Raw genomic sequence first — 17,728 nt, 5'->3', positions numbered from 1 at the left:
GATAATAACGTTTTTTTTAGTAATAATAATTGTCATAGAGTTTATTCTAAATTATCAAGACAAAAACTATTTTATCTTGAACTTTATGAGGGTATCAAGACGGCTGCCATTACAGTTCCTCGGTTATCGTTTTTATGAAAAAAACAATCGATTTTAAAGATTGACAGAAAGAATGAGAACACCTTTTAAATTTTTTGTTTTATGTACTGTAAATTATGCCCATTTTTGTTGAAATTACGTTTTGGACAGAAGAGTTCTCCTTGTTAATCATAGGATTGAGACATTGTGTAAAAAAAAAACAACAACAACAACAAAATGATTATTTTTCATTAGATCCTCTATTGTACTACTATTTTATTAGTACTTTCTAAGCAAAATAAGCCCAGTAAATAAATCAGAACTATAAAATAATTCAGTAAATAGTTTAGATAATTTAAAACTGGTCTCGGTAGTAGCATTTGATATCTTAAAACAAGTCAAGAAAAGAAAATTTTATGATCTTTGGGTAACATTGATTCAACAGTTGAGAACTTTTGATATTTTTATACTGTAATCCTAATAAAACTTGAAAGAGGATATGTTTTTAATTCTTCAGGTTAATTTGCTTAAGATGTACAATATGTGTCGTCGAAACAAAATTAATTATCATATTTTCGGTTAAATTACAGCGTGTTGTAATAAAATGAAAAAAGTTACTATTAGCTAAAGTATAAGTAATATTTGTGATTTTAAGTTTTTATGTATTAAGATGTTTTCATTTGTTTTATTTACATTCTATGACCCATGGCTCTAGTCGTGTGAGAGTAAACAATAATCGGAAGAGAGCAACTTTACATAAGTTAGAAACCCGACTTTATAACTGTATTTTATCAGAGTCGGAAAGATGTTTTTCATCAAGGAGTTAACAAGATGGCAGACCTGCAGACCTCTTTATTTATGTCCTTCCACATCCGGGTATTATTCTCTGTAGTCTCAAAATAACTCGTCAACCGTGTAGGAAGACTTGTGTGTGTTTGTGTGTTTATCTTATAGCAAAGCCACATCAGGCTATCTTCTGAACCCACCGCGGGAAATCGAGCCCCTGGTTTTAGTGTTGTAAATCCGTAGACTTACCGCTGTACTAGCGGGGGTCAGGAAGACTTGAGAACGGTGTATTGTTATTAGTGAAGTAATTTGATGATAAGAAGATTTGATTTGATTACTCACGAGAGTGTGACCATAAATACTATTGTCCCACCTCTTAACGGGGTATTCGATGAATGATTAGGCCGCTGCGAAGCAATGCTGCTCAATAATCATTAAATTATCAAAACACACGAACCCGGCCAGTAGGGCAAATTGAACTAATACAATATACAAAATTATTACAATGCATTATAACAAAGTTAAATACTTAGTATCAAACAAAAACAAGTAGAAATAAACAAATTTCAACATAACTTTTCCAAAATAGCAGAAATAATACATCTAATACCATTTACTGCTCCCACATCTAAGAGTAAATTTTTAAATTCCAAATTAACATAATTTTTAGGAAAATATTTATTTCTCATATAGTCATAATTTTTACAATATAGAATTATATGTTCTTGTGTTCCCATCTCTTTACAGATACATACGAGTAAACTAGATTTTCTATGAAATCTTGCTTGATAATCTGGGAAAACCCCATGATTTGTTAAGATTTGATTCATATAAGAATCTCCCTTGTATCTGTTAAAATTTACTTTATTAAAATATTTATAAGTAAATTTTCCAACGGAGGCGTCGTCCCACCTCCGCTGCCAATTAATCAATAATTCATCATTTAATTTTGTTTTAATTTGTTTCTTACTATAGCCAAATTCAGCATCAATGTCCATTTTATCTGTGGCTTCCTTAGCCTTAAGATCCACTATTTCATTATAAATAATCCCAATGTGGGCTTTAACCCAAACAAAAGTAATATTAAGATTATTGTAAATTATATATTCTTTAATTCTATTAACTAAATAATTATTATCTTTATATGATTTAAGTGCCATTAATGACGACCTTGAATCAGAATAAATCGCCGCTTCATAAATGTTATTACCGTATTTTCCGGTTAATAAGCCGAATCGCCGAATAAGCCGAGGCCAATTTTCAGCTTTGAAAATGAGGGTTTTTGCTTATTACCGCCCAGTAAGCCGAAGCCATTTTTAAGAAGTGACAAGTTTCTTCAAAATAATTTCTTAGTCTCGTTTCAGCGTCAGCATGCATGTTGTGTGTGATCATTGGCGTTCTGTAGTAAAGCAGAACGTGTCGTATTGAGACAGAGATGGAATCAATATGTCATTCGTTATTGGCTCCACTCACTGTAATTAGGTAACCAATGAAATTCCAGAAACAACGTTTCACTGTAGTCTTAACGTGCTTTGCTGATGGGACAAAATTACCGCCTATGGTAATTTTCAAAAGAAAAACATTTCCTAAGAAGAAGAAATTACCGAAAGGAGTGATCGGCCAATAAGCCGACCCCCAAAAATCAGGTCCAAAATTTAGGGCCAGAAATTCGGCTTATTAGGCGGAAAATACGGTATTTACCATAAAATCAATTGTCTTAAAAATTGCGAAATGTTCAGCCATAAATACTGTAGTATTATCATTCAACCTAAACATGCTTTCATTTTTAATTTCATCATTATAAATATATATATAAGCACACCCAACTTTATTATTAATTTTTGACCATCTGTATAAAATTTATTACTGAATTGTTTTAGATCTTCATTATAGTACCAATTAAAACTATGATTAATCCAAGGACCTAAATTTAACTCCGTTAAAATTTAAATATTTTCTGACCCAATTACCTCATCTTCTATTTTAACATTTTGTTTAAGATAAAACAGTTCATATAACTTAACACCAACTTCTAGTTTTAGATATAAAGGGGAAATCCCCGTTAAAGTATTAAGTGTTAAACTGGCTACAGTTTTATAGGTCTTTGCGATCGGTAATATTGCAATTCATTAAATTTGAAAAATTTTATTTTTAATCCTTTCTGTATACTCGTATTCAAACCAAATCTCATATCCGTATGTTATCATTTTTCTAGACCTAATTTATAAATATCTTCCAAAATTTTTGTTTTCAGACCCCAAGTGGCTCTTGAAATCAGGTTTAATTTTTGAATAATATTAGCTATTTTGCCTTTAACATAATTAAGATGTGATAAAAATTTAGTTTCATATCAATTATAATACCTAAGTATTTCAGTTCGTTAGTAACTTTAATTCTTTTATTACTAATAGTATTTGTCGGTATATGCGTAATATTCTTGCCTTTATAAATTAAAATGAATTTTGATTTATCTATATTAAGTTTTAAATTATTGTCTAAAATTCAATTGTTGACCTTATTTAATATGTCCTCAGACAATGACGTAAATAAATATGAAGTTTTTGCTCGCATTAAAATAATTGTCATCAGCAAACTCTTGTATGCACGTGTTATTCGTACACTTTAATTTTAGCATTTCATCAATGTAATGGTTCCACAGAACAGGACCCAAACTAGATCCTTGTGGAATACCCTTATTATATTTCTTACTTATACTTTCCATCGAAACTTGTCTATTTTGAATAAAATCAATAATAACCTTTTTCAACTTAAAAGGTATTTTTAGATTGTTTAAATATTTTATTAAAATCATAATGTCCACTGAATTAAAAGCATTTTTAAAATCCAAAGAGAATAATGTAATACACTTATTATTTATACTTTCATGAACATAATCTTTAAGTTTCTGTGACGCATAAAGTGCAGATCTTTTTCTCCTAAATTCATATTGTGCATCATCAATTAATTTAAATTTCTCAATAAAGTAAGTCAATTTGTATTTCAAGATCTTGTCAAATATTTTCTCCCAAATGGGCAAGAGACAAATGGGTCTATAACTACTAGGAAGCATTAAGTCTTTACCTTTTATTGGGATGAGTAATACTACTAATAAAATTTCTTAAAGCTTCTTTTTTAGTGAAAATAATTAGATTTTTATATTTTGCTTGATGTTTCCTATATTCCAATTTGTAATATTGTCTTAAGTTAATGTCTTTAGTCATTTGAAAGGCCCGGCATGACCAGGTGGGTTAAGGCGTACGACTCGTAATCTGAGGGTCGCGAGTTCGCATCTCCGTCATGCCAAACATGCACGCCCTTCTAGCCGTGAGGGCGTTATAATATGACGGTCAATTCCACTATTCGTTGGTAAAAGAGTAGCCCAAGAGTTGGCGGTGGGTGGTGATGACTAGCTGTCTTCCCTCTAGTTTTACACTGCCAAATTAGGAATGGTTAGCGCAGATAGCCCTCGTGTAGCTTTGCGCGAAATTCAAAAACAATCTAGTCATTTGAAATCTTTTCCGTAAAACTCTCACTTTACTTCTGAAAATATTTAGTTTATTATTCTACCAGTAGGCTTGTTTGTATCCAGAATCCTTTATGTTATTTTTATTTCTTGAATTGTTTAAACAAATCTCTTTAACTTTTGAGTAATTTTTAATAAATAATTATCAATATTATCCTTATTGATTACCTCTTCTTTAATCTCATTTATATATTCTCTTATTTCTATTTTAGATCAAACCAATTACGTTGATTAATATTTATAAATTCATTATTATTTATTTTTATATCAAAGTTTGAAAAATGCAATTCTAGCATATTATGATCACGAGAGTGTAGAATGGATGTTGAAAGTTCTGATTTTGAAGCAATTAACGGATTGAAAACTGAAATCAGTTCATTGGGACTCGTTCGATAAAAATCTCAACTCTTCGACAATTGTATTGAAACTCTAGATCTCGACCCTCCCATATTGTTCAATAACAGTGATTCCGGCATCGGTCTGTTGGAATATTGTAACAAATTATTAAAAGTTGACATAGAGAGTTGAATCTGCTGTTTTAGACCACTATGGTTTGAAATCTGCATACTGCGACTTAAGGGCGTTTTATTTATCGTCTTGGAGTCAATCATTACAGTGGTCCGATCTTTCAGAATGTGTGGTTGTGCGGAAGTGGTAGAAATGTCACCAAACTGAAACTGGTCTTTTAATTTCTCTTTAACTAAATCAGCTGACACTGTGGATACATCGTAAGATTCCAAGCAAGTTAAAGAGATAAACATACAGTTCAGTGTATTTCATTATTTGACTCGATTCAACTAAGTCAGACAGTAAACGATTGTTTCCTAAGTTCACGAGGAAAAGGTTCAAATGCTCTTACTTCACATTGCATGCTGGTCTTATAAAGGCTTTCGTTGTTTGTTAAAAATTACAAGAATAGCGTGGAATGTAAGAAAAGTTTAAAGCGCGGAAAGTAAAACTGAAATACAGACGTCATATTTGATTAATTCTTTGTCACTTTGGTGTCAAACTTGAACAATAGCAACAGCACAACTGAGATATTATTTTCTAACAAAACTTTACATGTTGAAAAATATGACAATATACAGTAAAGTTGAGTTTAAAGCTACGTATAATATTTTTAAGTATAAATGTACATATATTTTCTCCTGTATTTGAATTTACTTTAACAGCTTTTATTAAAAACAAAAAGTTAGAATTATTGTAGCCCTTAAATTTATTTAAAAAGTGATTAGCACCAAAATAGTTAAGAATCAATATTATAATTATTTTGGTTGGAATAAAACACGTGGCACACTAACGCTCAGTTTGCATATTCAGATCATTCTAAGGAGTTCATACTACGTTTAACAGTTTTAATGTGACAAGCTTCAGTGAAGTACGACAGGACCATACATCTGGACAAATCTTCGACGGAACTTCCTGAGTCCCAATTCGCATGTCAGCTTTCAAAATCGCAGAAGTCCGTTGGAGATGTTTTGGGGGACTTATCAAGAATATATACATACATTTCGAATAGGGTTCCTCGGAGATATGTATCATGCAAACAGCTGAAGTACTACTTAACTAGCGAACTTCTAACGTTTATTTACTTCAAATCCTTATGTACTATATTGTTATATTCCCAGTTTCACCACAATGGGGTTTAGAGTCGGAGGAATCAGTTAAGCTGTTACAAAATAAAAGTTTATTAGACATGATAGCAGCATTCAGAAGAACAACTTAGCTGCTACATGTTGCGATGTAATATCCCACTCAATACCTAGTTCTTTTATACCATGATGTAGCAACATTTATAAATAAAAATAGTTGTTAAATACTACAATATAGCAATATTTACACAAAATGTAGTTGTTCATTTAGCAGTGCAGCAACTTATTCGAAACTTCGTTATTACTTAATGTAACGTAACAGCATTTACAGAATACGTAGTTGGTACTTTCTGAGTTATAGAATAATACTCAGACTTGGTTCTTAATACTGCAAAGTAACAACATTTACAAAAAACGTAGTTGTTACGTATTGTGATGTAAGAAGATACTCAAATAATTTGTCATTGCTATGTATATATGTTGAATGGTGTTATCGTTTGTAAATACACTTTTGAGTAAAAAGCTTGATAAGTTTATTATTTTGTCGTTAAAACTTTATCAGGTTGTACTTTATCAGATAATAATTAGAATTATTATTGCTAATTATTGCTTTAAAATTAGCAGACTACGACAAACTTCAATTTGAAGCAAGTTGGATGAAACAATTATGTACTGGAGGGAAAGAACTTTATAGAAAATCAATACGTGAGAAAATAGTTAAAAACAACTAAAAAGGATATGAACTTTCAATTATTTATTCTCAAAATGTTTCATGAATATTTCTTTACACGTGGTTCGCTCTCTCTTTTTAGGATAGTTTTATAAACATGTATGTATAACCATCACTCAACTGTGTGATAAACTCACTTGCTAAATACACACAACCTCAGTTTACTAGGTAAATGCTTGTTTACTTCTTTTGCCATTTTAGTCTGTGGGACATAAAACTGGTTTTACCACATACGCACATTTTTCAGTTTATAAGAGTTTTACATATTTATTATTCTATGGTAGAGTCTCTAGAAGGAAAAAAACAGAATTTCTCAATGCGAATAAATTGTAGTTTTAATACATTAGGTCACAAGAGTTCCCAAACTTTCTCAGCATAAAACTCTCCATAATATTTGGTATTCTGCAGTCTCCAGTTGGCTGGTTCACCCGATTTGATAATTCCTTCATTAAATTATAGGTAACGTAATAAAGAAATATGATTTTAAATGTAATTCTACTTGTGTTTTTCTTTAAATATTTATAGGTTGTTTGGAATTAAGCACAAAGCTTCACAATGGGTTATTTGTGCTTCAACTACCACGGATATCGAAAACCGGTTTCTAAAAGTTCACAGACATTCCGCTGTGCCACTGGGGGACATCTACCGGTGTCATTATGGATATGTATTTTCTGTTGATTTTGAAATAACTTACAACATTTGGTATCTGAAAGCATAATATAAAGGAGTTTTGTATCGATAATGCGTTTTTCTCTTTGGAAATTGAGGTAGGTTAAGGATTGGATATGTAAGCCACTTGTTACTATATTTTTAAATTATCCAATAATGGGCAGATGTCAGAAGGTTGAAAGTTAACTAATGTCGCTCCCATTTTCAAGGGAGCTGATAAAATTGTCACGGTAATTATGGATTTATTACATCAGTGATGGGAAAAGTTTGAAAAACTGATAAATATTGGTTTGTGAAGTTCTTTAACCAAGTTTAAAATTTTTCTTGAATAGTTTTACTAAAGGAAAAATTTGCCTTATTCATTTTTTATCATTCTTTTAAGAGGTTACATTTTATGTAGATGAGGATATATATGTGTAGATTTATTTTAACAGGACATTTAGAACACATTTGACAAGGTGTCATATAAAAGTCTTAGAAAAAATATCTCTGTTGGTATGTGTAATAGGTTGGCTCATTAGAAAGACAACTGGTTAGATGGAAGGAAGGAGACAGTTGTTATAAATAATGTTCACTCGAATTAGATTAATGTCACGATTGGGGTACCTCAGGGCTCAGTATTAGAACCATGTTTTCTTTTTAATTTACATCAATGGCATAGAAGGAGGAATGATAAATAAAATAGTTAAAAGTGTTATTAAAGTGATGGGTGTTGCTGGCTATGAGGATGCTGCTTCTACTTTGCATTTTTTTGTAAGTTGGGAGAATATATGACGCATGGTCATTAATTCTAATAAATGCAAGATAATGTTCATGATTTATCACAATCTGAATTATGGGGATAACCTTTGGATAAAATAGCTTTAATGGTGTTACTGGCAAAAAATATCTTAGTATTCTAATTGGTCAGTCTTTAAATCCACCTAAGCAATAGTAGGGTAAAGAGGACTTTAGGTTGTAACTACAGAAATATTAAATACAGTTTAAACGAGCTTATAATCCATTGTACAGTTCTAGAATTCATTAATCAGGACACATTTGAAATACTGTGTTTGGTCTTGGACTCCTTATTTTAAAACTTTAGAAAGGGCATTGAAATGTTGGAAATAGTTTATAGAACGATTCTTAAGACGATACCTGAGATGAAAATGTTATCACTTGAGGAAAGGCTGAAATACCTGAAGTAGTTTTTCTTGGAAAAACAAAGTTAGAAGTGTTTAAGATTGATGATGTTGATGCATCATTTTTATACTTAATAGTGAGAATTGTAAGACTTTCTTCTTCCAACACTCTTTGTAGCATTAACACTTTTTATATTACTATAACTTTGATTTAATTTAATTTTTTATTATTCTTGTTTAATTACTTTTTATTAGCTATAGCTTTGTGCGCCAGCAATACCAAACGTGGGGCGCGCGTATACCCAATTCGATTTGATTACTCATTAACCTATCTTAAAACCTAATTATACGCCCGTTTTATACGAGGTCTGATCAAAAAGTTCTAAGACTTCTTCTATTACCGGTACCAGTACAAAGGCAGTTAGCTTGAATGAGGTGTGTACAAAGTACAAATAGTGATCTAACCCACGAAAGCCATTTCTCCAGACTTTATGTCGTGTTGAGAAAAACATGTTCAAAGACAGACATATCTCTTGCCCCTGTCGTTATAAGAGTGGACAGAAAAGAAGAGCAATGTGTTTGCATAAAGTTTTGTGTGAAAAATTGTAAAGAAGAAACATAAATCCTCGAAATGTTAAGAACTGCCTTTGGTGGTGACTGCTTAAGTGAGACTGTCGTTTATCAGTGGATAAAACGCTTTAAAGATGACCAGGACCAGGAATCGGTCAAAAATGACCTATGTTCTGGGTGACCGTCAACATCGTCCACTGATGAAACAGTCGCTGAGGTAAAAGAAAAAAATCGAAGTGATCGACGATTAACTATGCGCGAAATTGCTGATGAACTGAACATTTACTGTGGATCGTGTCAGGCGATTTTAACTGAAAAACTCTGTATGCGTCGAGCGTCTCGTACATATATAACCTACTATCCTTTACGATACGAGGAAGGAATCACTACACCCCAAAGACAAGAGTTCTGTGAAAGAATTATAACGATAAAGATTGTCATTTTTTCTGTATGCTTGTTTAGAAAACTTGCACTTTCTTGGATGATAATTCGTTGAAGTAGTAAAATTTTGATTCACTCTATAAACACGTATATAGTGAATTAAGCTTCTTTACAAGTATGACAAGCTTTAGGTTTGCTCAGTCACAACGGTGAAAGAGTCGTTGTTAATACTGAGACATTTTAAAGTTGTTTTAAACAAATTATTTCCATGGCCGCCGCTTTTTTTCATCAAATTCCCCACTATTAAGTACTACCACACTTATTGATTAAAAAACAATATAACCAGTAACATAAAATATTTAGCGGATGTTTCCGCAAATAACTTTATACAGCCAACTTTTTATCAAAATATTAAGGAATTACATCTCTGTCTGGTACTATTTATTATTATTTTTTGTATGTTAAAACATAGTTTTATGTATTTATTCTTAATGTACGTTATATTGCATTGGAGTAAAACCTATTCTGCCAATTAAGGGTGTATCATTATTGTTGAGAAACGATTTGGCTGGAAAAAGAGTAGTTGCTGAGCCCAAGATGCTTAGCGAGCGATCAGTATTTCATCTAAAGATAATTTTATCGTTGAAGAGAATGCAAGAGAGTTTCCTTAGCTCAGGCTAAGAAATTAATCAAAAAACAAATGATAGACACTTGTTCAGAGGACGATATTATAGAGTTTTGATCCTACTGGAATTTTGTGAATAGTTGTCATACTGACAGTTTCTTGGTGAGTGAGAACGATAAACTGGTAAGTTCTGTTTGCGAGAAGTAAACTAATCGCTGAGAATGAAAAGTATCTGCATATCGCTTCATTATTTAAATATGCACTTCCAAAAGGTGAACTTGAGAAAGTTTCAAATGGTTACTTTTTAAAAAATGGTGTACTCGTGAGGAAATGGAGACCACCAAATGTACAAGGACCGGGTTGGAGTTTATCAAATCGTTATTCCTAAAGCATATTGTTCTGAAATATTTAAAGTTACCCATGGGAAGTCATCTAGGTGTTAAAATACGTGTGACAAACGTTTGGCCAAAAGCTATGCAACATCCCGTAATGAAAAACCCACTTGTAGAGAAAAATATATATGTGAAAACGGCTGGTATGGGTTGACAAAACTCTATGTATAGGAGCGAATTTTCTCAACCCATACCAGCCGTTTTTACATATATAGTTATGCAATATGTTTCCCAGTTTTGTAAAACTTCTCATATCTGTTAACTGATCGAAAAATCTAACCAGAAAATTACCTTTTCTCCTTTTAAACCTATCCCAGCTTTGTAAGACCCCTCCGTCATGTGTGTATTGACTATTTTGGGCCTTTACCAAAAACTAGACCAGGATACAAACATTTGTTAACTCTCATGTGCACATCCACTCGATTCTCTGAAGCTATCCCCGTAAAAATATTGTAGCTAAAAACTGTCTAAAGTTTTGATTAATTTCTTTATTTTTGGTGGCTAGCCCAAAGAAATTCAGAACGCTAATTATGCATAAGATGAAGATTAAAGAATTGGAGCAGAGAATGCAAATAATCCTTGAGCTAGCAACTGAACATTTAACAAAATCATAAAAAACAAGTATATAAGAAAGTACAAGTTGGTTAAATTAAATTAGTTTATTAATTACTGCCACATATTCCCATTATTAAGTAAAATATATTCAAAATATATTTAAGTAATAAAAGTATTCATCTAGAATGATCAAACTACCAGCTCTTTGAATTTTACGTTAATAACTGAAGAATGCAAACGAATCAATGTTATACAAGTATGATCAGCTGAGTGACGAATCATTCTGTTAAACAAACAATATTATGAGATAGAATTATGAAATGATAACATTAAACATAAAGAAATGGGGTTGGCGACGATAACGTAATTATTAAATCTGAGATCATAACAGAAAAGGATTGGTGAGAAGAAGTGTAAGAAAAGAGAAATCCTACTCAGCTGGACAAATCAGTAAGAGAGCTCTAACTACAATAAACAATATTAACTACAAATAGAGGCAATACAACTAATGTGATAAAAGTAGTTAGGCAAAGTATGGAAGGAAAACACGATAAAGTTGGGAAGGTGTGAGAATCCACATTTAAAGCAAAAGATGGTGGTTAGGAGAAAATGAAATAAAGTGACAACATTAGGAGATTTATCAAGTGTGGTGATGAAAGTGTTGCGTTTTACACGGTTTAGTAAACTACTGTTTTGTTGACATATAGATTACCTCCAGAGATAAATATGACAGTGGAAGGCTTACATATCGTGGATGGGTATGATATAAAGAAATGTACTATCAAATCCTACTACACGGCAGAACATATTTCTTTTAAATCTCCATTCATCAAGGGTCAAGTGGGAATAAGATGAGCAGCAGGCATACTAGACCACGGCCTACCTACACGAGTTTGAGGGTGAATATGGTATACACAATTACTGGGATGTAGTACCAATATGCATATAGATCAACAAATAAGACACTAAGGTATATAAGAAGGAAGCAGAGAAGGCCATATTACTTATATGAATTAATTAGTATGCTCTAGCTACAATCATATGAATTTCCTAAAAAACATCTACCCACATCATGTGTCGAAAGGACCTAGCTGCTCAGAAAAACTTAATGAACTCTTCACCTGGCTACAAAGACTCCCTGACAGTGGCTTTTGTGTTAGAGAGTCTGAACTACAAGAAACAATTAACCCTGAGTTAAACACTATGTTGAGGCTAAGACTGCTTTTTTAGATGTTCATGTCAGTATCACAAATGGATTATTATTTAACTACACAAAACTATTTAACTTATATAAAAGCCAGAGTGTATTACTCTTGCTTTTTCAAAATAGAAGGAGTCGTAAAAGCCAAAATGTACGAATTCAGACAGAATAATTCAGTTACTGTCTTTCCATTGTAATTTTAGTGATGAGGGTGCAAGGGGGCTGTGAAACCTTATATAGCGAGTGTTGGAGTCACCTAGCCTAGAGCCAAGTAAAAATATCAATTCAATTTAAAACTTGTTTCTGAATTACACTATTTTTTGTTATATAACCAAACTTTTTAATAATAAACAAATATCTTTAATTCAACAGAAACTCAAAACTAAGAAATTAACTATGTTTTTCCAGTTTTGTTGTCTGTATATTTCATTTTATGTTTTCAGTAGATAGATTAACAGCAATATTAGATTACACTTTGGTTGCTAAAAGACAAGTTATAAAAGCCAATGTTGGAGCAAAGTATTATCAAAACGCCCTAGTTTTGCCATATATTAGAAGTTGTTAATGTAACTGATTTTTGCCAATAATTATTCTTTGAATACTTTATGAATTCATTTCATGAATGATTTTAAGTTTCATTGGCTCAGAAAGGAATTTACCAACTGTTTGACTGCCTTAACTGCACTTTTTTGTCTCTTTGATGGTTAAGCTTGATTTTAAAGTATTTCAGTTATCACCGAAATTTGAGATTAGGGTATATCATAGGATGGGGGGAGTAGTACTTGCCCCGTTATTTTTGACCGGTTATACGTTGGTTATATTATTAAAATATCATACTTAATTATCTTATTTTTTAATGTTAATGAGACACTGTGAAGAATGTACTTTTGTAGTGGGACTTTACTTATGGGTTAAACAGACATTGATTTAATAATATGTTAAAAAATTAAGATGGAAATGTAAAATTGAGAAACTGTTTGAAGTTTACTTAAAGTTGGCATTTGATTGCTAAGACATAAAGTCTAATATAATAAGAAAATGCTGCTTTAGAATGATTTGATTGCAAGGATTACATATTTTGTATATCCTAATTATATTAATGTTATAATTAAACGTTTTAAACGTTATGATAAAATATTTAAAGTTGTGTTTAAAGAATCAAGATATTTTAAAGAAATGAGCTAAGATTTAAAACTTTTCAAAGCATATTTTGATTCTACTGCAAGTAAATTGTTTATGTTAAAGAAATGTGAAGAATGTTGAAAATATATTACCTGTGTTTTACATTTTACTGCAAGATTACTTGTATTGAAAGATTACATTTTCAAGAAAAAATAACACCAACCAGTGAATACAAAACATCTCTCTCTAGTTTATTTGGATTGTATTTTGAATAACAATACACACAAAAGTCAATAACAAAACAATATTTTGTCTTTTTTTCATTGTCTCACAATCTAATGTTAAGAGTAGCACATAAGAAAATTATTCTGTCGACTGGAATCTTTTAGGGCTCTGCACCCTAAAAACAAAATACCAGGCAGAGTTTCAACCTAAAACACCTAAGTCGAATAAAGAACATCCCAAAAGATTGACTGGTGAACTATATATAGCTCCTCAGTGTTTATAACGCTATAAACCGGGTTTCGATGCTCATGGTAGGCAAAGCACAAATAGCTCATTATGTAGTTTTGTACTTAAAATCAAACAAACAAATGATGAACTGTATTATAGTTTACATAATACATGTTCAATACACATAAGAATTGAAAACAGTTATTGAAGAAATTATATAACGGATTATTTTTTATTTTGTCTCACAAAAATGTTTATAAAATAATTTAACTGCTTCTACAGTTATAGGAAATGATGCAAAAAATGGATAAGTAGATGGCACTAAAGCCTTCCTTCATGATATCACTTAAAATAAAAAATTGCAAGTGTTGCAAAGTGATCTTCAAGAATTTAAAGAGTTCATGGAATTTTTACTTGCAAAACCTTAGAAAATTATATTTCTGTTTAACTAAACAAAAAATGTTAACTTTAACCAGATATATTCTATTCGGTAAACAGACGTACATTGAAAGATTGATAAGGAAAAAAATATAACTGTCTAATAATAAAATAAGAAATGTAGCGTTTGTAAGCGAAAGAAAAAATGCGACAGTTAATTTTTGGTCAAATAAGCAACTATTATTTATAAAGCTGGTACAGGCAAAAGTGAAATCCCTGTGGAGGTAAAATGAGTAATGTGCGTTTGTAAAAAATGATAGATAAAATATGAAAAATGTGTTATGATAAAATAAACAGTATATGTTTGTAAGAGCAACAAAGAAGTGATTAAAAGTATGTAGTTGTAAAACAGATATTGTGACATTTCCAATAGTAATAGTGAAAAGATGGAATTGCCTAGTGGTAAAACAAATCATGTGACGTTTGTAAAATTTTCAAGGGTAAAAATAAATTATCCTTATGGTAAAGTAAGTCACGTGAAATTTGTGAGAGTGATGGTTGAAGGAAGTGGAGAAATTACTAATTATACTGAAAACTTCACAACTGAACACAGCTTAATATTGTAACATATTGAATTATAACTTAAGTTTTTTGTGGAATAATTATAGAGAGCTTAAAGATAATAAATTGAAATCTGATAAAATAATATTGGAGACTAAAATAAAATATATTATCCTGCAACATATTGATAATATTTGGCATGTGGCAATCGTTATCATTAATTATACCAATAGAAAATTTAACCTAAAGATATAAAATATTCTCGAAACAGCTTGAAAATATTATATTTTACTAGTAAAAAGGAAGCTTTGGATTGGATCACAATATTTTGGTAATGAGAAGACAGATTTCAAGTAACAGGGGCATGTAATGAAGAAAATGGTCAATCATAAAATCTTTCTTTTTTCTTTGGTTTAAAATAAGAGCGTAAATCGCATTGATCTCTTAAGGGCAAAGTATTTTTTTTTCATAAAATTTGATTTAACATTTGACAGTAAAATATTGAACTACTTTTATTACAGTTTACGGTCTTTCTTTAAAGTAGAATTTTTTCCTTGTGATGTGGTGGTCATGTGAAAATAACTCGTTTACTGAATTACTCAGAATAGTAAGTTCCATAGGCAAGAATAAATTAAATTGGAAACGGATAACCTGAGTTGCGAAGAAAAATAATTTCTCCTTGAATGTTATGCAATTGAATTGTTGGTTCATTTCAGGAAAGCTCTCTCTGTGAATTACTCCAAATCGACGAAGTTCATAAGATTATTGTAACACAATTCAGTGTTAAAATGAGAGAATATTTCTGTGATTCAGTCTAAAGTTATTATGTTTTTTTGTATAATTCGTACCTAAATGCATGTATATCTATATATATACTATAAAAGGTACCTTTACAGCAAAAAACGAATCACTGAATATTTATTTTGGGTTCCCACATTATATTTTTATTGTTTACTTCATAATATCTGCTGTGCAGATATAAATTCCAAAGTCTAGACGAAAGTGTGGTTCAGACATTAATAATGATAATGTAAAATTAAACAAAGTGTACATATCAAATCAAATATTAGGTTCCCAAGTACCCTACCTAAGTAGTTAACCATGTGCTGTCACTTCTAACGACAAAAAAAAAACCAGCACCTCTGCAGATTTGATATCCTTCTAAAGCTACACACATTAATACTGAAGGTATGTTTCATCGCTAATGACTTAAAACAATAGTTTAACAGCAAATAACAACTAACACCTTTTCAAGAAATTATGTTGTATGACGTGAACTTTGATTAAGATCATTTTCCAGGGATACTAATTTGTAGCACCTCCCAAATCTCACAAGATAACTAGTAACATATTTTTCTCCCTTACATATACTTTCTGTTATTATTATGAATAAACATTTGCAGTCAGATGTGAAATTCACAGAACCTTATTTTCATGACAAGTTCTCGAATACTGTAGGCGTGTTGCATAGATTCGGATGTATGTCACAAAGTTAATTCATAACCTAGTTTAGTACATTTTGAGCACAACAAAATGGTCAGTTATGGAATATTAATCCTGTTTTTTAGTCTCCAGAGGAAGTTTCACCTAAAAATAGAAAATTTAGTTAACTTTTCATCCATATATTAATATAACTTCTACTGTTAGATAACTATTGGAAAATAAATTAACATTTAATCCGTAATAAATGAAATTATATTCATCACTTGAAAGGCTACTTACTATAGCAACAGCTTTCGGTACGTATGTATAGTTATGGAAGGGACCTACCTCAAAGAACAAGGGATAAAAGAAAACAAAAGACTGACATGGGCTTAGAGTATTTTAAATAATTTATTACATATACTATTCTATACAGTAATTTGAAATCAACAGTGGATTATTATCACATGTGCAACAACAACTGAGGCCTGGCATAGCCAGGTGATTAAGGCACTTAAGTCGTAATCCGGATATCGCGGGTTCGAATCCCCGTCACATCAAACATGCTCGCTGTTTCAGACTTGGGGTCGTTATAATGTGACGGGTCATTCCCACAATTCGTTGGTAAAAGAAAAGCCCAAGAGATGGTGGTGGGTGGTGCAGACTAGTTGTCTTCCCTCTAGTATTACACCGCTAAATTATGGACGGCTGGCGCAGATAGCCCTCATTTAGTTTTACGCGAAATTCAAAATCAAACAAACAAACAACTGCTAGCGGAGGAAAAGTATTTACGCAAAGTAAATACTTTCCTACCTTAAAACAAAATATGTTTCTTATTATGAAGAATAAAGCTTTGTTAACGTTCTTTTTGTTAATAGTCGGTCATTACTTTTTCTACATTGTTTTTATTGGAGGAGCATTCAATGTTTATCATAAATGTTTAATATGTCCATTAGTGGAATACGTCACGATCTTTTCGTTACACCGATATACTAGCAGGACAGCCAGTACATATAATTATATACATATATATATATCACCTAGTTACAGTACTCGTCAATGTAAACAATTTTAGAGAAATGTTTTATTCTACAAACCGGTTTGAGGACTGGTATGGCCTGGCAGTTAGGCTTTCCGCTTCACAATCTGCGAGCGACGAATTCGAATCCGCTAATCGAACATGCTCTTTCTTTCAGTTAGGAAACATTATAAAGTGATCGTAAATATTAATATTCTTTGGTAAAGAGTAAGCTATGAGTTGGCGATAGGTGGTGTTGACTAGCTTCTTATCCTCTAGGCCTGTCAATTTGGAATAGTTAGCATTCGAATAGCTTTTCTTCAAATCCAACAAACAAAAAATTCGGTTTCGCAACAGCTCCAGCTTTTATTTTAATGTTCTGAGGATAATTAAGCTGCCAAAAGCTGGAATACTACAGGTAATTTCATTATACGAAGAAACAATAACAGATGAGAAGGGAAATACTGTTGACATTAAATGGTACAGGCTATGTTACTTGTAATATTGTATTAGACTTCAAATATTGTTCCGTCTTAGGATGGTAGTTTAAG

General features: G+C 31.4%; 1 protein-coding gene across 10 annotated transcripts in view; it reads right to left on the bottom strand.

Moving 5' to 3' along the window:
• Positions 1-13,575: 13,575 nt before the first annotated feature.
• The window catches only part of LOC143230423 (uncharacterized), a 127,313-nt gene continuing 123,160 nt past the window's right edge, over positions 13,576-17,728 (bottom strand). For all 10 annotated transcript variants that reach the window (XM_076463951.1, XM_076463953.1, XM_076463949.1 and 7 more), the window contains one exon: positions 13,576-16,324. In XM_076463951.1, coding sequence (XP_076320066.1) covers positions 16,302-16,324 — 23 coding nt within the window. In that variant the 3' untranslated portion in view covers positions 13,576-16,301. The remainder of the gene's footprint in view (positions 16,325-17,728) is intronic.

Source organism: Tachypleus tridentatus, chromosome 10 (assembly GCF_004210375.1).
Source record: "Tachypleus tridentatus isolate NWPU-2018 chromosome 10, ASM421037v1, whole genome shotgun sequence".
In the NCBI taxonomy this organism is placed as follows: domain Eukaryota; kingdom Metazoa; phylum Arthropoda; class Merostomata; order Xiphosura; family Limulidae; genus Tachypleus; species Tachypleus tridentatus.
Note: the sequence above shows the minus strand (reverse complement) of the source record. Positions and strands in the feature narration are given on the sequence as shown.